This window comes from Mesoplodon densirostris, chromosome 2, assembly GCF_025265405.1.
Source record: "Mesoplodon densirostris isolate mMesDen1 chromosome 2, mMesDen1 primary haplotype, whole genome shotgun sequence".
Lineage (NCBI taxonomy): Eukaryota > Metazoa > Chordata > Mammalia > Artiodactyla > Ziphiidae > Mesoplodon > Mesoplodon densirostris.
This window is the reverse complement of record NC_082662.1, coordinates 176,508,927-176,532,348: the sequence shown is the minus strand read 5'-3', so window position 1 is coordinate 176,532,348 and position 23,422 is coordinate 176,508,927. Positions and strand designations below refer to the sequence as shown.

The following is a 23,422-nucleotide window of genomic DNA, read 5'->3' as shown; positions in this document are numbered from 1 at the left end:
TGCAACAGCTCTCATGAATTGCTGGCACTTTCATAACAGAGAGGAGGTCTGATCCCTTCACGAGATGGGTGTGGAGAGAGCAAACTACCCAAGAGGGTGTTCATTCTTTGTTCTTCAAGCACTCTTCAGTCTAAAGAACTGAGGTGATCTCACACAAGATTATCATCATCACCAAATTGGAAAAAATTCTCAAATTATTAGGATCTCAGACCTTGGCATCTCAGGTGCGTGTGTGGATTCCCTTCTGCTTCCTCTCCCAGCTACCAAAGAAATGAAAGCCTCTGATCAGTGCAGGATAAAGTATAAATGATCAGTCTTCCTACAAAGAGTACAGGCTTCTTAAAGCCTTAAAGGAAGTTTAGGAGCAGAAAGCCTTATTAATAGCAGATTTGATACTACTGTGCTAGGACTGTGGATAATTTTATAGGAAGTAGGTTAACTGATTTTCCAGTACTTTCTAGTTATACTGGAATATAGTGAACCCTTCCAAAAAAAAAGGAAGAAAAGAAAAAAAAAATCACTCCACCATATTTTTAAAGGGCAAACTGAAAGGACAGCATTGGCTTATATACCAGCTTTCCTTCTTTAGGACCTTTCCGCCTAACTTTTAACTCGGTCCTCCCTGAAGAGATGGTGGGGAGGAAGTGTGCCTGTCATTTCTTGAAGGGAATCCGCGGTGGGTCATAATCCCCAGAGATGAAGGCATGGGAAAGATCACTGGTTCACTTTTTACCACCAACTTATTAGCGTTCAGGGAGTGACTTCAGCTCAAATATTACAGATATGCTCTAATCATACTCAGTGAGCTATATATCATTACAGATTGTTGGTAGCCCTTTGCAGGACATCTTATACAGTTCAGACAAAATGTTTTTAGCAATGCAGAGTTTTAAAAGTAAAAATATAAGAGATACTGTATATGTCTTCAGGCATATTTTGTCTTAAATATTATCCTTGGCCCAGCATACTATATAAATACAGTAAATATGAATAGAACTGGCCAGGTGCCAATCTCCTAGGATGAATTTTAGTCAAGAAGGTATTTATGGGATATAAATAATACTGTGTCAACATTTGAAGAAGGGATCTGATTAGTTTTGAATTTATTCATATTGATCTTTTCACATGCTGTTAGTTTAAGGCTCAAAGTGGAGTTATGCTAAGGTTTACCCATACTTTACCCAGTGGGAATTAGTGGACTTCTCGTCCTTTTGACAATCCACTTGAACTTCAAGCACATCTATTCAAAAGACACCGTACGGGGCTTTAGAAATTTAGAAAGAGTGATTCCACATAACAGAGTAAGAATCCAAATGATTAACAATTAAAATATGTAGACCCTTCGACAGTCAAAAAAAAGGAAGAGACAAAAAGTTTTATTTTCTTTCTTTCCCCTCTCTTTTCCATGTAACAGATCAGGCACGTGTTGTGGTTCTAACTGTGGTGATTTTGTTCCTTCCCCCACCCACACCCTCAGGGAACATTTGGAAATGTCTGGAGACATTTTGGGTTGTCATGATTGGGAGTGGAAGGGCCAGGGATGTTGCTCACCACTCTAGAATGCACAGGAAAGGTCCCTTTTCCACCCGCCACCCCCATACATCAAAGAATTATCCAGCTCCAAATGTCAGTAATCCCCACGTGGAGAAAGCCGGTAACCCTGGGATTTATTTGCAGTTGCTGAATTCTGCTAGTAGTACCATTTCCAAAGTAATAATCTGAAAGTAAAACATCTTTATCATCAAAAGGACATTAACATGGAATAGAAAGATAATCAGAAACTTTTCTGAAGTAAGTGGGACGATGAACTTGACTCTTTGGTACAGTGTATACTTTATTATTATGATCTTAAAGGGCCTAAATTAGAGGCATCAAAAGCTCCCATTCATTTAGCCTAAGTAAGGGTGTCGCTCCATCCATCTGTAACTTCAGTCAGCAGCAATGTGTTGTTAGTCAGGACAGAGAAAAAAGAAGTGAAGGATTATCGTGGATTTTCCTTGCAAGGAAAATAAGCAGCTCATGTTAAGGAAGAGTGGAATCTCCAAGCTCGGCAACGGAAGAAAGTAAATCATCATGTTGGTTTATTCTATCGTATTGAATTAGATAAACTAAAATATACAGCCTGAGACATTACGGTGAGGTTTCCTTTGTAATTGTTTCACATAAATGCTAAACATTTAATACCAAGCAATCTCTTTTTCTATTTCCCCTGTAGCTTTCCAAATGAAATTGAGGAAGATAGAAAGAATACCAATAGCACTATGGTTTGGGGGCGGGGATGCAACTTAACATTCTATTCATGGATATATCTTTCTGTGTACACATTGCTGGACTATCAGCCAATTGCCCGATGAAGGAAAATATTAGCAGTTGCTGGAACATAGTACTATTTTTGCTTGATGTTCAGGGATTTTTTTTCTGTTTCTTAAATTGAACTATAGTTGATTTACAATATTGTGTCAGTTTCAGGTATACAGCAAAGTGATAGGGATTTTATTTTTCAGATTCTCTGTGGATGTGTGAGAAAGAGACACACACACACACACGGTGGAGGGGGGGGGAATTCTCTGTGGATGTGTGAGAAAGAGGGACACACAGAGAGAGAGACAGACTTGAACCCCTTCCCTAGACTTCCCCAATGACTGAGTTATTAATACACAGCAGACCCAACTTTAATTCCCCCATTTGTATTGCATCATTGCTTGTACTACCTCTAGTGCCTAATTGTGGTCGCGTTTAACTTTAGGCTACGTTCTCTTCCAGGATTTTCTCTCCTTTCTTTTACTTTTCAAAGTCTCGGAAAACTCCTCAAAGAGATCTACTGGTTATAACTGAAGCAGTTGGGCCGTCTTTGTTGCCAAGGGAGGCCGGTCTCCTCTCCTGAGGAGTCCCCCCTGGATGGAGGCTGGGCTTTGTGAAGCTGGAGGGGTAGATGGGGACCAGCTGACCTGGCAGAGGCTCCGGGAGCCTTCTGTGTCTCCACAGCGACCCCTGGGGTCTACTCAAGGAGCTGCACTTTCTGAATGATGCCTTCTCCCTGGTGAAGAGATGCTGATGTAACCCAGTCACAGCATCTTTCATATAAAAAGATATGAAAGAATGACAGATCCTGTTTCCTAGAGGAAACTGAGATGTGAGAAAAGGGCTAATGACTCACTGTTGATCCCATATCAAATCTGGGTTAGAACAAAGGAGGTCACTGACTCCTAGGCCTTTGCCCAGAGATTACAACACACTTCAAGCTGCATTTTTAGAAGGTTAGGGAAAATAGAGTGGAAGAGCCTGGCCCTGGGAGAGACGTACAAGCTGACCACCGAGGTGGGATTCTGGGGGGACTCCTCCCTCCCCACCGCCACCCCCAGCCCTTTACAGGTTCAGGATTAAGGTGAGCCGGGAGCAAAGAGCCTGCAGGGAAGAGCTCTGGAAACAGCCCTGTCAGCTCTCTTGATGTAGCATTTCCGGTCCTGAGGGATCCTGGAGAGAGGATGTGGATTTGCCAGATGTGCTCGCTCTCCTTAGGCAGCCCGACTGCCTGCCGAAGGGTGGATCCACTTTGCAGATTCTGAACAGCTTGATGAAATGTGCCTCTGGCCGAGATAAACAAGCGTTTCCATTGTCATTTTGAAACCATATGGTGTGCTTTGGGTTTTTAATATTTTTTAAACAAAGATACTTTTTAACCTAGGAATTCAATGTTCTCCAGGTAGTTTCAATTTAATCACATGCTAGGGATTCTCTGATGGGTTTGTTTAGACTGAAAAGCTTGTTTCCATCCTATGTTGGGGAGAAATTCGCCTCATGCTGCAGTCACAAGTGGGTTTTGGTGGTTGTCATTGGTTTTGTTTCTTTTCCAACCTCTGATAGGTTAGAACTGCACTGCACTGTGACCACTACCTTGCTTCCGGATTGGCTTGGTGGCCTTGACTCTGCATCAGCACTCCCCCTTGACCAATTCCCCACAGGCTCTAAATTGCCTTCTTGTTCTTCTCTCTTCTGGAATATCTGTGTGTAGGGTGGTGAACTTCATTCAACCATGGCTCCATTTCTTCACTTGTAAAGATGAAGAAGATGCTGGCTTCCTAGGGTTGCAAAGGACTGACCATGACCTGTGTAAAGAAGTCCTGGGCTCTGCTTCTGGCACTTAGTAGACCTTCTTTGCATGCCAGCTGTTAAGCATTGATTCTCAGACACCATCAATTTTAAGGTGCACTGTTATTTTATGTGCCACAGAGAAAGAAATATCACTGACAATTGACTATAATGTGCCATTGATTATGAGATATTAAAAGGAGATATTTTAGAGATATTCCAATATGATTAAAAGTGATGCCCTGGGGACCACTCCCACCAGTAGCCCGGGATGTCTCGGGACCAACAACTCACTCATTTCCTAGTAAGTTCCACTCAGTGGATCTGTTTCCCTGGCTCACTCGGATTGGTCCTTAGGTGACCTTTGCCACCTAAGGAGCTGGGAACAGAGATTGGCAGGGCTGGTAATCCAGCATGCCCAGCACTATCTAATCCTCATACAGGGAGGCCTTGAGAATTTAGGCTTCGTAGGTAAGATCTCAGATGTCTTAGATAATATCCAAGACCTTTCAGGGTCAGGCCCCTCCTCCTTGCTCAGCAGCCCCCCAACTAAATCCCCCCAAGAAAACTACACTCCAGCCAGATCACCCTCTTTGCCTTTACCCAAATGGGCCCTTTATTTCTGTGCCTCCCGCCCTTTGTTTATGTCATTTCTTCCACTTAGAGATCCATCTTCTAACACCTTTAAATGTCCTTCGAGGTTTAGTTCGTACCATCTCCTTATGAAACCTTCGCTGATGTTCTTTGTCCTATGTAAGTAGCTCTTCCTCTGCACTCTCACAATACTGATATTCATCTCTAGCTCAGCCTCTTTTCTTTTGCTGTAGGTAAAATCTAGCTGTGTCCTGACCTGTCTTCTTCGTTGGTTTGTAAACTGCCTCAGAACCCACTCTGACTTATCTATGTTCTTACAGCACATTGTTGTTGCTCCATCAATGCTTAATAAAGGAATGAGCATTTCCCTTTAGAGAATAAGATTGAGTTACCAGAAGAAGGATCAAGAGTTCAAATCATTAGGACCAGGAGATATGGAGAGACAGAAATCGACTCACCTCCGTTATTGGGGACAGCGTTCCTGATGGAACTTGTCCCTGTGCTGAAGGCAACACAGGCTTCTCAGAACCATTCAGTTCCTGTTTCCAGTTTTGCAGATAAAAATGAAAATGATGGTGATAATGATGATAATGAAAGCTAACCCTCATCGGGTACATACTATGTGCCAAGCATAGTTTTAAATATTTTACATGCGTGCACTTATTTCACACTCAAAACTGACCCTATACGGTCCAGACTGGTATTTTCCCTGTGACGTATGAGGACATGGCTATAACGATTTCTATCAGCGATGTCTTACTGGAAGTCAGACTTTTAGGTACCACAAGTAATAGAGGCCCCAAATAGAGACCAGGAAATGGAGAGCATGACTTCTCCTGACCTCTTGCAAAATGATACAGCCCCTCCATGAAAGGGTGGTGACTGTCCTCACCTGGCAGGAATTACATTCATAGAAGCTCTGCATTCTTTCCCTCCAGAAGGAAATATACTTCAGAAGCCTTTCCTACCACCCTGGGTCTCTCTTCTTGCCTCTAACACATTCTTCCACTTTTATCTCTGCACTTGTTTGATACAAAATTTGTGATTTCTCAAGTCTCCTGGTCTTGATCTTGAACTACAACCATTTGCTTCACAAAATGTTTATAAATTTGATTGATGGGTGATTCGTCTTGTCTCTCACAGAAAATTAATTTATTGAGGAAGGCAGGATGGTGTTGTACAGTGAGCACAGACTTGAGAGCCAGACAGCCCCAAGAAGTAAAAGAAAGAGAATAAATAAAAGGGAATTGCACCAGAGGAATCTCAGAGGCTGAAAGGGAAGAGGGAGCATCAAAGACAAGAAGTCCTACTCCAGGCCAATGGCAGTTGTTAACATGTGGTCTTGTTTGGGTTAGCAACTTGGCTGTCTCCGTGCAAGTTATTAAATCTGCCTCATTGACATTTAAGCTGCTTCCTGCTGAATTCAGGTCTTACCTCTGCCATCACTGGCTTGGTGACCAGGACGAAGCCCCTGCACTTAAGCTGATCTCAGTTTGTTCACCTGTAACGATGAAGAAGATGATATCTGCCCCTAGGGTTGTAGAGGATGGATGATGACATGCAGAGAAAGGCCAAGTGCAGCTGCTTCTGGCACTTAATAGGCTTGCTTTACATGGCAGCTGTCATTCACTGAATCTCAAACGCTGTTGATTTTACAGTGCACCATTATTTTATATGCCACTTAAAAAGAAATATCATTGCCGATTAATTGTAATGTGCCATTGATTCTAAGAGGGCACCAGGATTTGAGAGGTATGAAAATATGAAAAATATGTAAAATCAGTGAAGTCACATAAATATTTGTGGATTGGGAGAATAGTGGTCCATGTGCATGTAGCAGAGTGCTATGTCCTAGAAGCACATCGAAAATAAAATTAAGTGGGAGCATGATATCTGCCCTCAGAAAACGTTTCTATTTAGTAAACTTTAAGAGCCTCCGACGAGTAATCGCCACCTCTGGCACCAGAAGCAGGAGGTCCGCACCATGGATTCCTCCCAGCTGGAGTGTCTTGCTGTGCATGCTCAGTGCATTCATATCCAGTTTTGATTTTTTTTTTGACATCTCAAGATGTTACCAGTTGTTTCAAAGGGCCTTTACATTTCTAGGGAAAAAAATGTTTAAAGTTATTTTAACGGATCTCTCTGAGTACATGTATGAGTCACATAGCACTCACCTCTTTATCTTTCTGGGCCTTAAAGGCTGAAATCCAACAAAGGATGGGGGGAGGGTATTGCTCAGAAAAGTCTAACATGCAGAAGGGACTTGTGGGCAACGTGCCTCTGGGCTGGCGCAGCCCCTCCTCCCAGGCCCCCTGTCTCACCCGCTCCCCTGGGAAGAGGCTCTGTTGAGAAGGAAGCCAGGACGTTTGGACCTCCCTGCATCTCCATGACCAGGCACCAGCCACAGCAGTTTCTTCGCTGTCAGGCGACTCATTTAAAAACAGACTTTAGCAGCAAAATGCCATTAGGGGGTAGAAGTCTCCCAGAGGAGGATGGATGGGAGGAAGGGGAGAGGGTAGTGGAGGAGTCACCACAGAGGATTTGAGGAGGAAATGAAAACTTAGGAGGTGATGTCAGAGAGGAGAGGCCGTACTAGGTCCAGGGTAGCTGTTAATAGAGCAGAATGCTCTCTGTGTGGGGTAGCATCCTGGCTTTCCCGGGGCGACCGAGTAAAACCACTTCATTGGTATGAGAAGACGTTGCCGTCCTAGAGGAATTGAGTTTACTGGATTTAGCGTCTGTTACAAGGAGGGAAAGACTGCTGGTGCCCAGAAAGCTCCTCTGTGTGGACCAGCCCCCATCCCTTCATTCTCAAAAATGAGCCCTTGGATTTGGTTCTGCCTGATAAGTCAAAAATGTGGGGCTTAGATGTTCCTTTAATCACAACAACTTGAGGAACTTAAAGCAAATGGAAAATGCTTTCTGGGTGTTACAAAGCCCAGACCTTCTGAAAATAGTTCAAATGCATTTCCAACCTCCCCGGGCAGCTGTTTGCTCTCACACTGGCATGCCGCACACATCTCTGTCCACAGAGAGACTGTCACTCTCCCTTCGGGCCTTCCTCGCGGCCTCCATGTCAGTAATTAGGAAGCAGGACGTTCCTGAGGGAGAGACGTGGTGTTTCTGAAAGGAGAGTCATGGGGCAGCTGTTGGAGAGCAAGGCTGCTTTTTTGGAGATGTTTGTTTCAGGAAGTGCTGTAGCATCTTTCCAGTCTCAAGGAAGAAAAAGAAAAATGTTGTGACTTTGACCTTGGCGCTCCGTTCATTTGGCTTTTGCTATCTAACCCACACCACACTGACAAATACCACATCTGTCTTGACAAGCTAGTTCACAAATAACTGCTCATTCATAACTTCAGGCTGTTGTAAGAATCCTTATTTGTTACTTCAGCTTGTGAACGAGAATGCACAGTTCGGTTTTGAGAAAGAAATTGAAACGATCAGAAGTCCACTGGTCTTTGCAGATCTCGGGGGAAGCACTATCTAAAAGAGAAGACCATATTTTTTAATGCATTTTAAGAGCGCTGAAATATATTATTGCCCATAAATGGGAATTTTCTGGGAAATTTAATGTTTAAGTTTTGGAGTCATTTCAGTATTGGGAATTCAACACTTCTTAGACCAAATTCATCAGGAGTTATTCTCTCTAGACCACTTGTAGCCGTCCCTTTGTCACTCCTTCCACTGGGGGGGGGGGTTCTTCTTATAGGGTCATTTATTTCCCTATCCATTGACTTAATCTCATTTTCACAACTTAATGACAATGCCATTGAAGTTGTTTCTTCTTACTTTATAATAAACTCCTATAACTCAGTTGCTGGCTGAGAAAGGCCAAAATGGGGGCTGGTGGCGGAGGGGGAAGGTGGGTGACTTATTCTGATTCGACTTTAGAAGGAGAAAAAAAAGGAAAATCACAGACTGAGGACATTTCTTTGTAGAAGACGGATGATTTGGTAAAGGAACTGCCCACTTGGAGGTCTGTCAGGGTTTTCGGTTGGGGAAGTGTTTCTACATCCAAGTTCACACCTTAGCATCCGGGGCTCTGGAAGTTAAGGAGAGAGAAGCAGAGGTAGGAGCTTTTACCCGGAAGTAGCCGGGCAGAACCAAAGGAGAATCATGGCTGTCACGTCAGGTTCTAAGGCAGCAGTTCTCACCCTGACATATGTCTATTACACAGTCATTTTGATCTGAATAGTATCTTAGTCATTCATGTGTACCTCCCCGGAGTGTCAAGCTTTAGGTTGTTAAGCGTATTAGTAGAGTTCACTGGTCACATCTGTGAAGCAACCCACTCCTGAGCGAACGCTGTTTCACCTACTCAACTTTTGCTTTTCTCCTCCATGGAATTAGGTGGCAGGTGCTGGTTTGTCTTGTAGAGAGAAATATTTCAGAAGGATTCCACTGTCAGAAAACATCACCAACAGTAATGAAACTATGTGTATAAGGTCATGTCTAATGTCATTCATTCTTTGGCAATTGTATCAGGATTCTAGAAAGAGGGTCTTGAGCCAAGCTGACCCCGAGTCCTTAGACACTGGGGATCAACGGTTTGCCCTTTCTCAGTAACATTTGCTGGGAATTCCCTAAGTGGAGTAGAAACTCACGGTCGTCCAGTGCTGGGAGGAAATGACAGTACCCACTTCCAGAGTTGCTGTTATCAGAGAGATGGTGTCTGTGTGGAGGATGTTTGGGTGAAGGGCTGGGGAGGGGTTGAGGGGCAGGACCAATTTGATGTGGAGTTCACTGCAGCATTTTTAATGACATTTAATTCTGCTTAAGCTATCATTGCGTTAAGAATGGCTTTCTCTCTGAGAGACGCTTTCACGCTACATAAAACCGTTACTCAGAACAGGCAACTCTTAGGAGAGAACGGTTTCTCTGTGATCCACCTGGTTGGCTTGTTTTGAGTTCAGACGAGCTTTTTGTAAAAGGCCTTTCTAACCTCTAAGTCACAAAGGCTTATACCAGTGCTTCTTGAATTTTACCAAGCAAAAGAATCACCTGGAGTGCTATGTGTGGATTCCCAAACCTTTGCCTGCTACCCTCCATCCAGATTATTATTCAGTAGTTTTTGTTTGTTTGTTTTGTTTTTCTTGGCCGCACTGTGCTGCTTGCGGGATCTTAGTTCCCCGACCAGGGATTGAACCCCGGGCCCTCGGTAGTGAGAGCGCGGAGTCCTAACCACTGGACCGCCAGGGAATTCCCAAGATTATTATCCTGTAGTTTTAAGGTGAGCTCCAGATAGCTGCCTCTTGACAAGAAGGCCAGGTGATTCCCAAGCAGGTAGTTCAGAAACTCACTCTGGAAACACCGTGTATTTGGGTTTTGTTGCTTTATTTCTTAGCTGTGTCATCACAGGCAAAAATGAGTCCCAACACTTTTAGAGTTAGCTTCATTGTTTCTTAGTTATTTTGTAAATGATCCATGCAAAATTTTAATTCCAGGACTGTTTTTCTCTTATGACTTATGTGAGCCATATGAGTACCCCATTATTCATGACCAAGTGCCCAGGTCATTCTAAAAATTTTTATTTCTCTAGGACTATTCATGTCTCAGATTTTTCATAGGGTTTCATCTTTTAAAAAGCATTTCACATGGACGCCCAAACTTACTGATATGAAAAAGTATGCATACCACAGTGCCACTTCAAACACATAGATGTTGAAAGTTGATTTTTACAAAAACTAACAGTTACTTTCTTTGGCCTAAATCATCCCTATTCGCATCATTTATCTGCATCCAGTTCATGGGCTTAACTTCAGAGGCACTGGATCAGCACCAGAGCAGCCTGTTCTTTGGTCCTGCTTAAAAACAAACAAACCAACAAAACAAACAAACAGAAAAAGGAAGAGGAGGAAAGAAAGCATTTTAATACTGTAGCTTGATGGCAGAGAGAGAGTAAACCAAAGGTGAATACCTGAGGGCTGCAAGTTGGAAACGACAGATGATGACAGTTAGCTTGCCTTGTTTCCCCACAGACTTCTGTTTGACCCCGGTGACCTGGGGTGATTTCAGGGATCTGGATTCCGGTAATAGAAACATCCCTCTTTGGCACCACAACACCCACTGGCCTGAAGAAGGTGCTGTTTCCCAGGAAAAGGAGTGAAATCCCCCCAAGTAGTGCACAGGGCCCTAGTCTGAAGAGAAAGCATTGCTAACCAAGCGATGCTTTGCGTACCCTGCCCGTCTCTGGTTCCGTTCCTTGAGATTTTTATTGAAGATGACTTCAGCATCTCTTTTTTAGAGGTCAGATCTGAATGAGAAGACATTGTGTGCCTTGCTGATCTTGTGACAAACAGTTTATACCCAGTCTGTAGCTTCCTGTCTTTGCTGACGGGTGATGTGAGGGAATTTTCTCTCTGTGAGGCTGTGGAGAGGGCTCTAAAAATAAACAACATGGTTACTTATTGGTGAGAACATGTGTGAGCAGATGTCAGCTGGTAACAGCATATGGTGGCAACATGATAGCAGCGTGTTACCAAGACCTGGGTGTTGGGCCTTCGTCTTCCAGGCCATTCAGGCCACGTAGATGCCGCATCTCAATTAAAGGGGTTTTGACTGGAAGGTGGAATCCACACAAGTGTGAATATAGGTCCCTGGGATCTTGTTAGTGGGCTGAATATTGGAGATGGTAAGTTACAGGCCATGGAAAAAGTCTTCCTTATCTGTTTTAAAGTTGAGAGATAAAAGTACAAATCTGGCAAAAAAAAAAAAAAAAAAAGGGGGTGTGTGTGTATGGGGTGGGAGGGAATCCACAAGGCCTTTGTCTTTTGTCCAAAGAAGTTTTCAAGTCAGGTATAAATAGTGGCCATGCTACTTCTGGAAGACATGCCCTAGGTGAATGGAAGGTGCATGGACTTTAAATTGGTGTAAGGAGCTGGGAAAGAGGTATATTCATGCAGACCTAGAAGGCCGTCAGGGGTTAATCTATCAAATAAGTTAGATAACTAATATTATTACATCCCTTGAGCATCTTTTATTTCTCAGTTTCTTTTAAATATCTCATTTCAGTCTTTCAAAAACCCTCAGGGGTAACATGAGGTCAGTTTCATTTTATAGCAGCAGAGGCTTGGGTACATCAAGGCACTTGTCCAGAGATTCCCAGGAAACTAATGACAGAGCAGTGTGTCCATCCACATCTTCTCATGCAAAAATCTGATATTTATTATTGACTCTATCACAGATAGGATAGCCTTTGAACACTCAGCAATGTTTTTAGCTGGAGGTATTTTTTGGTGTATTTTCGTTTATAAGAATATGGTGGGCAATATACAAGATCTAGTTGCTACCTTTACTTTAAAAAAAGCAAAGTTCAGAATTTCAGGATGTCAAAACTATCACAGAAGATATTTTCATGCATTCCAAGGAGCCCTAGATTTTTAAACTGCAGCTAAGCAGCCCCAAAGCAATATACACTCGGATTTTTGTTCACTGGAGAAGAAGTTTTCATGTGCTGGTTAGAAATGATGACAGGTGGTTTTAAGAAAACTGAAATCGAGGCCAACCAAATGAAAATCAGAGTTTTACTCTTAATAGGCAGTCTGTCTTTTGTCAAAGAGGTCAAGGCCTTTCTTATTCATCTTTAATGTAAGTCAAGATATTTATTTTACCATTTCCGTATATAAATTGTACATTGCTGTTTTAGCACTAGAATGTGTGTTAAAGGGAACGCTGAATTCAGGAAACTGACTGCTGGTTAAGGGATGCCAAAAGATCTGAGGCGAGAATCCACAATCCCCCAAAGATCCCTCCTGCCTAGTCCCCTGGCCCTGAGTAGGGGGGACCTTCTATTTCTGGGGGAATGATAAGTAAGTTCATTGAGTCCCTCTTCTGCGTTGAATCTTTGTATAGCTCTGTACAAGGCTTCTCCTCAGTAAAATAGCTAATGACTGTGCTTTTTAAAACTCCTAGCTGTCTGCTCAGTTGTTACAACACCCTCTGGCTCAGTGGGCAGCTTGTGCTACAGACAGCCCCAGGTGCTCTGTGGGTACCTTGGTGAGTACACTCGTCTGCTTTATATACCTCGTTTGACGTAGTGATAGCCAGCCCATCTTTAGTGTGTGTCTCCTGGGGGGAACTTGTCAGAGGCAAAATAGAATTCTGAAGTGCAGCCTTGTAGCTGGACAGTCACCCAGGTGCCCCCAACTTTGTAGTCAGAGTTTCTATGAGAAAGACTCATGAATGCTTTGAAGTGATATGATGACTTGATTGCAGTATGGGGAAGAATGGATTGTGGGTCAATGAGATGTGTGTGATCCAGGGGTTAATGAGGGATTTGACAGATTGATCTCTTGACCCCCTGGGAGGATACTCTCTGGAGGGTTGAATGGTATGGCCAGAATGTCAAGGGTCCTTTTTTGGTATCTTATTTGAATCTATGTTCTTGTTTCTGGCACATAGCAATGGCTCAATTAATGTTTCTGGTACTGAACTGAAAGGGAGGAAGGAGATTTTCTCTCCTTTGAAGTTCTAGAGGGAGGCCTGTGGGAAACATATGCTGATCATTGTGACCTTTACGTTGCCATTAATGGGTTGCATGAGAGAATGCGGTGGTCATGGTCAAGGCTTCAGTTGACTGAACCTGGGAGCTTGCCACTTCGCCCTGACCCTCAGAAGAAGTGCAGACTCCTCAGAGCTAGGGCCACGTGTTAGGTCGGGGGCCACCGAAGCCGGAGGTCTCACCCCTTTCTGATTTGGAACATTAATCAATTTATCCAGCTTTGATTGAGTGCCATCTTTTATTGTATGCTGGGCCATGAGACCACAGCAAAGAACAGGTCTTAGATGACCTTGACACTCAAGAACTCTGGCCCAGGTTGTACCCTGATCCATTCAGGAAGGGAGGAAATGGACTCGCCACCCTGGCGTTGGTTCCCGCTGCACTTTTGAGGCCCTGAGGAAGCATGGATTATATTGATTCTAAATGCAGGTGGAGGTCCCAAATAAGGACAAGAGAAATGTTTTTATTACCCCAGTAGATGTCTGACTCACTGGGTTATCCTACCATGAACTTTACCATGCCTAACCTTGCTTCTTAGGAATCAAGGAATCAAGAAATGAAATAGTTTATTTACAGTGGCCTAAGCTGGGCTTTCCTAAAAAAAAAGAAAGAAAAACAAAAACTGATTCTATTGAGAATATACATTTATTTTAGTACAGAAGGCCTCAGAGTGGCTAGAAGCTGCTATGTGAATCAAAAGAGGGAATGGCTTGATCCATGCTTTTAAAGTTCCCCTTTTTGAGGAAGATTATGTTTGGTTTTCCATCTCTAAATGTGTATTTTATTTCACTGTCTAAACCAAGGAGTTAATTGTCTGATTTTTTTTTTTTTTTTTTTTTTTTTTTTTTTTTTGGTCTCACCAGCTTTTTGGAAATGACAAGGGAAAGGGATGAGAGAAGGAAAACATTTGTTGACTACCCCCTACGTCCCTGGTATTTAAGGCACGTCATCCTGGGTGGGCAGGTGGGGAGGGCGAGTGTGACATCCCCATTTTTCCCCACAGGAAACTGTGGCTTGGAGAGGTGAATACCTTGTCCTTGGTCATCGAGCTAGCAAAAGGGGCAGAACCACAATCTGAATTCAGGTCTGGCCCTGGTGCCCTCCACCACACGGACCCCAAACTTCTTTTATTTTATTTTTTTGCCCTTCTTTTTGCTTTCCCTTTGGAATCCCATCCCATTCATTTTATAATTCTCTTACCTACTACTTTGGATTCATTTCCTTTTCATGTTTTCTTCTCATAGGAAATAAGTGGAGAGGCCTCCCCTACTTCTTGGCCTCAGACACGCCTTCTCCCTCGGGGTTATTTTCAGTCATTTAATCGCCCGCAAGCTTCCCTATTTCTTTGGTGAAAAAACACTGGAAACCCACCCTGCCCCTCCTGAGTCTGGGAAAATCAGGAGTGTCTCGGAGGGTGTGGCCAGCATGGGGGAGAGAGACGCACAGATTCCCTATCGTGGGAGCCTCTCCCTCCCCACCCAGCTTCCCTCCTGGGAGGAAACCCTGTGGACCCTTCCAGACCTTCCATTCAAGACTGCTGAGCAGTGGGGCTCTGCATTTTTTTTTTTTTTTGTCTCTGTTCTTAGAAATAGTAATTGAGTAAAAATGTAAGTGAGCGGATGCCAAGGGGCAGGCGTCCAGGGTCAGGGTGAATTTCTCCATGCTGACTGTGATTCTGAACACTCGTTAAGTGGAGCCTGGCTCGTGCCAAGCGTCTCGAGGGCCATCCCTGTCACCTTGTGTGAACCGCCTCTCCATTCCAAGGAGATGTTGGGAGTGGCCGCAGGGAGGGCGGGGGCCGGTGGCGCCTCTGGCTTTCCTCCCTCCATCTCTAACTGGGTGTAGTTATCACTATGTGTCCTGACACCCATGCTTGGATTGGCAGCGCTGATGCTTCATCAGCTTTACATCAAATGGCCTGGAGGAAGAAATAGTCCTTGCCCCTCACAGCCCATGTGGCTGCTGCGTAATTTTTCTCCCTTTAAGTTCACTCTCCCCAAAAATGTAGGTTAGGATGAGGTGAGCCTGCCTGAAGGTTTTTCTCCTGAGATAGAAGAATCCAGAAGACAAGCAGCCGAGACAGTCTCACTATGAAGAAATGGGTTAGAAGTCACGAAGGGAAATTTAGCTTCGTTCTTCAAGTATTTACTGAGCGCGATGCTCTTTTGTTAGCTTAGTTCAGATTTAAAGATGGGCTTCTCAAAGTGTGGCCTGCATTTGTATGTCCCGAAGGGTCATCAGAAGCAGATTCCCTGACCTATCTCAGGCCTGCGGAGTCAGAATCGCTGGGGTGGGTGGGGCTGAGGAGTCTGTACCTTTAAGAGGCAGCACAGGTGAGTCAGGCCTCGCTAAGGGGAGGATGCTCTCATTCTGCTGCTCTGTTTACTCGAAGCCCTTCAGCTTGAAGGATGCAGATCCAGTGGGGCCTCTGTTTGATCAGCTGGTCCTGCAAGTGTGAGACCTTGAATCCACAGCGTGGCTGAGTTTTCACCCTGTGCTCCTCATGTCCCCAAATGCATACAGATATCAAGGTAGATCTGTGGTTAATTACACTTCTCACACACAACCCCTGCTCACCATGCACCACAGAGGAGGCCCTGAATGTGCAAGCAAGTGATCACACGGCGGGTGGATGCCTAGTTGGGATGTTATGTACGGGAGCGAATGCCTCCATTCGAGTGTGGATTGGGAAGGGAAGTTTCGAAACTAATGTATAATGTGTAAGTGATGCATAAGTTATAATGTCTTAGTCAATGTATAATGTTTAATTCGCTGAGGTAGTGTTTGGTCAAAGCACTGCTGACCTCTTCGTGGCCTGAATCATGTTCTGAGACATTCCATGGGGTAAGGATCTCGCCAACAATGGAATGTAAACTCTACTCTCTCAGCCAAACTCAGCCACAAGTAACTGCAGTTTTCGCTTTCCAAATAGTGTTTTTTTTTTTTCAACCAGAGGTATTCAAGCAGGTGAAAATCTGACCCAGATATTAAAAAGAAAAAGTTAATGATAAATTACTTGGTATTTTCTTTGGGCAACCCTAGACCTCCTGTTATTTTGATGTTGTTTTGGAACCATCCAGTATTTTGATTCCAGCCATACAGTGTGGATATTATATAGTGTTTTTGACCATCAAAGTAAAGAAGCAGCCAGTTCTTCTACATGGTCTGTATCACTAAACCAAAAAAAAAAAAAATGGTTATTTTTTTTTTTTATAAACATGCCCAGAAAGTGTCCTTGTGCCCCAAGTGATTTCTCTGTTATTTCTACCAGTTTGAGAACTAGGTTGTTTGCTGTGTGGTGAAGGGTAAATGTAACAGTCAACTAACACCAGAGGAACAGGCACTAACTACAGTGGTTACTTTATAGCCACCCTAGGATTATACTGGTCAGGCTTAATAACCACGAGAAAACATGAAGTTTAAAATATTAATATTATAAGAACTCATCACTTTGCAGATTTAAACAATGGGAAAAAAGCATTTTTCTATTGAAGTAGGAAAAGAATGACTGGTCATATTCATTCTACTTCCCAGCAAGCCTTCCATTAAAAGGTCTCTACGTGCACTACAAATATAGATCGAGTTTTAAGATAAATGTCAAGTGCATGCAGAGATCGTGGGAAGACAGAGGTAAAGGCAAGACATTCTTACACTACTGTCTTTCACTCCACAGTGTTCATTGTCCGCTATGTAATAAACATCCATCTAGGCACTAGTGATGCCATCAGTGAATAAAACAGCAGAAAACTTTGCCCTAGGAGAGCTTCACATTTTGGAGAAAGAAGATAGACAATTAGTTCAAAAGACGAGATAAGAATGGTAGAAGTTGATCAGTGCGATAGGGGAGAAAAGCAGCGTTGGGGGAATGGGGAGGTGAGTTGCGATTTAAAGTAGGCTGGCCGTGGAAGGGCTCATTAAGAGGGTGACATGGAAGCAGAGACTTGAAGGAGGGCGTAGGACAGCCTGAGACAATGTGGAGAAGAGCATTTCTGGCAGAGGGAGCAGTGGGTACCGTTCCTTTCACACTCAAGGATGATCAAAATTATCCTAGGAGATGAGATTAGAGAGTTAATGATGGATCAGGTAGGGCCTTGGAAGCCACTGTAAAGTCTGTGGCTTTTCCTCTGCATAAAATAGAGAGAAGGGTGGTTCTAGCCAAGGGGTTCCTGTGGCTAAACTGAGAACAGTGCACAGGTAACCAAGGAGGAGTACGAAGCCCAGTGAGTTGGACTTGGCAATGCATGGGAAAGGCACTTCACAGCTGCATCTCTAGGTGAAGCTGCACCAAGAACTACAACCAGACCTCCCTCGTGCTGAGTTCTTTCTTTAGCAGATAATTTGATAGGCAGGCTACAAGTGGGTTCTGTATATAGAATATGTTTTTTTGTGTGTTTTTTGTTTTGTTTTGTTTTTTATTGTTTTAAATGAATACTCCTGAGTTATTGGCAACCCACCGCCTTCCTTTCAGGAAAGAAGCTATCTTTGCACCTTTCTGTGTATGAAAATAACCTCTTGGGTCTCCCGTCTTGTGCTGACAAGTGTAGAATGGCAGCTGTTGGAGGCTGTACTTGCTGTACTGCCTAGTCACGGCCACCCTTGATTCAGTGACCAGGGACACAAGGCACTAAACTCATAGGTGACCACAGTTGGCCTCGGAGAATGACAAACTATCTCTCCCTGTGCAAAGTGAAAAGTTGGGCTTGGAAGTGTCTTTGGACCTGTCCAGCCGTGCCTCATGCCTTTGCCTAAACTTTGAAATGAGGTCATAAGCCATGGAATTTGTAAGACTATGTCCCTTATCAGTCAAAAAGCATTTCTCTTGGATGAGACTTTGAATTCTAATGTTTAAGTCTTGAACAACAAGACTTTACACTGGGATGTCGATTTGACCCCTTCATCCATCTGTATAAGACATGTCTACCGAGTCTATAGTGCATGCAGGTGCTGGGTGAAGTTGCCGTTGGATGGAGGCATAGAGCATAGTCCCCGACTTCAGGAGAACTACAACTTACTGAAGAGCTCAGGCAGACCAAACCAACCAAACCAAACTGAGAAGCTAACACCATGTGGTTGATTATTAGTAAGGGTCTTAGAGGTCAGAAGAATTGCTGAACTTGCTTGAGAGAGGTCAAGGGAGCCTTCTTGGGGAAGGTGGTATTTGCTCCTTGAAAAGATGGCCTTTGGGATGATCGTTTGGCCATCATCCAGTAGCCCGAGGAAGCTGCTTCAGTTTTCTGGAAGGAGAAGATTTGCCCTTTCATGTTGTTTTCTTCCTCTGTGAGCTCGCATGACTACCGTCTTGATGAATCATGAGACAGCAGAAGCACTTAGTGTAGTCTCTGAGAAATTGGATGTATTCCTACAGGAGACCCGCTGTGAAATACTGAGGCTGGAGAACAGGGCAAGATCATTATATCAAGTATGTGTTATTCAAAATTGTTACATTCAGGAGACATAATGGACCCATGGTGTATAAAATCCATTACACCACGATGTGCTGTTGTGTAATGGGACTCTGGAATATAACATTATTTTATAAGCTGAAAGTCAGTAGAGCTTTTCTTCTTCATCTCGAAGGCATATCACAATGATTGGTCCCTCACTCATGTACTATGGATGTGTGGGTTGGCTGTACTTGTGCTCCATGACATCTTCATTGCAGGACACAGGCTGAGGGAGCAGCATCTAACCCAGGCAGGCTGACCTCCTGGCTGGACCTCAGGAGATTTGACAGTTATCCCCACCCCATTCCATTGGCCAAGCCTGATTTCAGGAGGACAGGAAGAGGCACAAGAAAGGGTCCATGTGGCCGTGGGCCCAGCGGAGAGGGACAGACCACATTTTGACCAAAATGGTACAGTCTACTACAGTGTAGGTGCAGGAGTTGGGGAAAGACAAAGATTTCACCCATGTTAAAAACTGTCTGTGTTGTGGGTACGGCTTAGCTGGAGCCACACTATCGCTTTATCTGTTGAATTATGAGGAGCTTTATAATGGATATTTACTGAATAATTAGTAGGTTGGCCTTATAAGACAGACATCAATGTCCTTCTCCTCCATTTTTATGTATGACTTGTTCCTCCAACCGAGACAAGTTTATTTGGTGTCAGAGGCACTGTTGGTAGTACTAGGTTTAGGAAGCAAGTCCTGATGTGTTATGTGAAATTTATGTATGTCAGGGAAGCTCAGGCTTACCTCCAAAGCATGTACTCAGATCCCTTAGCCTTAGGGTCTCCGGTTGCCACTGTGGTCCTCACATGCCCAGCAATATCTGATAAATGTGCTTCACAGTAAGGATCCAGGCTAAGTTTCCATGAGACTATAAGTTTGAAGATGCTTAACTGTTTGCTAGAGGGACCATGACTTTCCTGTTTCTTCTCTCTCTTGTGTGATTTCCATGCCAATTGATTTAAACATCGTGTACCACGTGGTTCCCTAGAATTCTGTCTAACCTGAACCTTAGTCCCCTGCCAGTGACCTATCGGGTCGATGCCTTAGATTCAGGCTCCTTCTTGCTGTGTCCAGTGAGAAAACCGGAGAATGACCCTGCCTGGCTTGAGGCATCTTCTGTACCACTCTCAACACAGGGGCAGCCATCCATCCCCTCCGAGCACCCCTGAGTATGCTGGGTAACTCCGTGCTTTCAAGTTCATTGTCATTTCCACAGTCTATTCTTAGTAGCAGCAGATGCTGAGCTTTTCCATCCTGCTCTTGGGGTCAGCAGTGGGAAAGAGCAGAAGAAAATGAAAGCATTGTTTTGCCCCTGGCTGGACATCTGTATTTCTGAATTGCCCTGTTGTGTGGATGATGCAAACACTGGAGCTGTTTTGCTGAATGTGAACTTTGTCCACCGACTGGACTTTAAAATTGGTTTTGGATCCTTGTGAAATCCAAATGGTCAGACCACATTTTTCTAATCTTCAGTTGGATTGTATCTTTGCTCTGAAGCGGAGCTGATTCGTATGTGTTCGCCTTCACGGCAGGGGTTGCTTCTCTGTTTTCCTTGTCTGTGTTGCTTGTTTTCTCAAGGCTGCTACTTACCTCGTCCATTGTGTGTAGGAAGGAGAGCGGGAGGGCAGCTCCCTGTGGGAACTGAGGCCACTGTGGCTTCAGGGATGGATTACTCAAGTGCTATTGTTAGGGAGAGAGCAGACTGGCTTTCAGAAACTAAACAGGGGAAGCACCAAGACCAGCTCACCCACAGGTATGCTGGGACCACGGCAAAGACTTGAACTTGGGCTTCAGATATCAAAGCACTCAGATCCTTTATTGGAAGTGTTGACCTTCGGGGCTGTGGTCTCTACTTGGGTGTTTCAGTGCTGGGATTCTCAACCTCACTGGGCATGAGAATCACCTGGGAGATATTTAACATACATTCAGGCTGAGGTCCACCTCCAGAAATTCTGAGCCAGTTGGTCTGGGGTGGGATCTGGCATCTTTAGTTTTAAAAAGCTTCCCAGGGCATTCTAATGTGCAGCCAGGTTTGAGAACCTCTGTTTTGGGGGTTTACATAACTTTTACTACTATGATTTTCTGTCTAGCTATCCATGTTCTAATATGAGTGAACTTCTGCATGAAGAAAAGGCATATACCTGCTTGGGGGTATTGATAGATAAAAAAGGTGGATTCTGGCTTTAGTAATAATAAGATGAATAATAATGATACCGATAGCCATTAGTTATTGAATACTTAATGTTTGGCAATGCACTAATCTTTCTCTATTAGCCCTATAGGATAAACACTACTGTTATTCACAGTTTTACAGGTAAGGAAACCGAGACTTACAGACATCATGTAATTTCCCCACAGTCACACAGCTAATAAGTGGCAGAGCCGGAACTTAAACTTGGTCTGTCTGGTTCCAAAGGTCCAACTAATCGCTCCCCTAAGACGATAAACTTAAGTATACACAAGAATATTTGGGGTGAGGGGATGAGGTGTCAGAAAAGGAGAATTCACTGAGTGAGAATAATATGTATCTGTATTTTAAAGAGATCATTCTTTTCTGAAAAAGGAAAAATGATATGTTTGGATGCTTTCTTTTTTTCTTTTAAATCCAGTATTTCTCTCCTAAAAACTTACGGAAATTCAAAGCAGGCAGCAGAACCCGAGGGCTTGAACACAGGTGTTGGAATTAGGCAGTGGCTTCTGAGTTTAGCTCATCTTTATTCTCTGGGTTCCCTGTTTGAAGAACGGAAATGGTTGCTTCTTACATGAACGTGTATGAAATATGGTGCATCCTTATGTGATTCTCTTGTCCACACTGGATAATCACTGGACCGTGCAGTGTAAAATCCTGGTGTTTTTCTTTTTTTTTTCTCCCTAGATAGGAACAACTGTTTTTTGGCTAGTAAATCTGAGTTCTTGCTCAGACTACTGCATTAATCCTTTAATGCTTATTAAAGATCAGAATGGTTCCAGGCCAAGGCCCTAGAAATTCCATCTCCAGTTCCAGGCCTTCGTATGTATCCTCATACCTATGAAGGAATGTTGCAGATCAAGGCAGCCAATAAATATTTGTTAAATGTGGGAGTGAGTGAATTTTGCAAATATGGACCATAAGAGAAATAGCACCTTGCATATTGCTAAGGACTTCTTGGGAAATGAGCGATGTCTTAGTCCACTGGTCTGCTCCCAGTTTCTCCATGGGGCCACTTGGTCTGTTAGCCAACTCCTAATTCCCACCTGGGGAAAGTTTTTGTACTCTAAGCAAAGCAATATTAATAGGATTAAAAACATCTTATTATCACCAACCTCTGTTTATATCTCTCAGCTTGGATGAAGGGATACTGACTTCTTCTTTACTGTCAGTAGCATTTTTCATGTTATAAATTAGGAAAAATTCAGAGCCCTTGGGGGCACAGAAAGAACACAAGTGAAGCTACTTGCCAGCCCATATGAAAGACAAGCCTATATTTGATGCACTCTTGTTGTGGATGGTCCCACGGGGACGCCTGGATCAACACTTGCTCCCTCTGTGAGTTCGAACTGCTGTCCCTGGAGTTATAGTGGGACAGTTGGCCCTGTGTTCTAGGGTCCTCAGCCAGACAGCACAAGTATTTTTAGGGCTCTTCTTGTTTCAATCCAATTTCTGCTTGAAACTTTAACACATGCAGGCTGCACCGAAACCGAAACAACTTTTAAACTACTCTCTGGGTAGTGTAGGAGGGCTTGGATTAGTACTACAGCCCTTAAGCATTTTTTTTTCTTCTAAATATCCAACACGCTGAACAGAGGAAATTTAAGTCTAACCCTGGGGGGACCCCTGTTTAGTCATCTGTCTAGACAGACGAGTTCATATAATGGGCCTCTCTGTTTCTTTTGCTTTGTTATAACAGACGGTGGTCCCTTCCTTTCAACTTTGTGAGGATGTCAACCTTTGGTTTTTTGATCCCAGCCTACCACTGATAAGCCAAGAAAGTGACTCATACATGAGCCAAAGATGACTCTTGAGGGTGACACTTAGTCTGTGATATAATAGAAAATACAGGTTTTGCATAAAGGAGAATCCTGGGTAAAATCCTGACTGTGAAACATTGGGCAAGTCAGTTACCCTCTCTGAGCCTCATTTTTCTCTTCTCTAAAGTGAGAATTGATTTTTTAAAATAATGCTTCTTAATGGTACTTTAAAAAAAAAAAAGAAATTAACACATAAAAATGCCTTGCATGTAGTAGGGAATGAATATATTTTGTATTCATTCATTCATTCATTCATTCACTTATTTCAAGGTGATCTGTGAAGACTTTTTCTTGCTTTTGTAGTCTGAGAACTATAGGAAAACCAGAAATTCCAACCCATGTTTTTAATATCAAGTTATACATTGAGAAAAGCAAGTGATATATTTTTTTTAAAGCCTAAGAAAAAATTAAAAGTGGTACCAAGTTCTGTCAGAGGAAAATAATACTGAAGATATCATTTAAACATTGGTAAAAGTAAATAAGACAGAATGATATTCTTTGTCTTATCAGGATGGCTCAAAACTTTCAGAACCTGCCTGAAAGAACTCTGTGTGTTAGTAAGTATTTCTACAACTAAGTGGTACATCTCTCTCCCTTGTTATTTCACTTTAATCCCTTCCTGGATTGTCCCTGAAAACAATGATGTGGAAAATACTGTTTTATTCAATTTAATTCAATAACTATTCACTGAGCATGTACTGCCTCAAGGGCTTGCTGCCTGAATCACACGAGTGGATAAAAATGAGGAGAGTAGGGGTGGATCCCCCCAGAAGAGGCAGC

General features: G+C 43.3%; 1 protein-coding gene across 3 annotated transcripts in view; it reads left to right on the top strand.

Annotated features, from left to right (window-relative positions):
- TGFB2 (transforming growth factor beta 2) overlaps window positions 1-23,422 on the top strand; it is an 82,882-nt gene that overhangs the window by 2,849 nt on the left and 56,611 nt on the right. The window contains exon 2 of one of the 3 annotated variants that reach the window (XM_060091429.1): window positions 12,595-12,678. The exons of the other annotated variants lie outside the window; for them this stretch is intronic. Within the exon in view, the coding sequence (XP_059947412.1) occupies window positions 12,595-12,678 (84 nt within the window). The remainder of the gene's footprint in view (window positions 1-12,594; window positions 12,679-23,422) is intronic. 3 annotated transcript variants of the gene reach the window in all.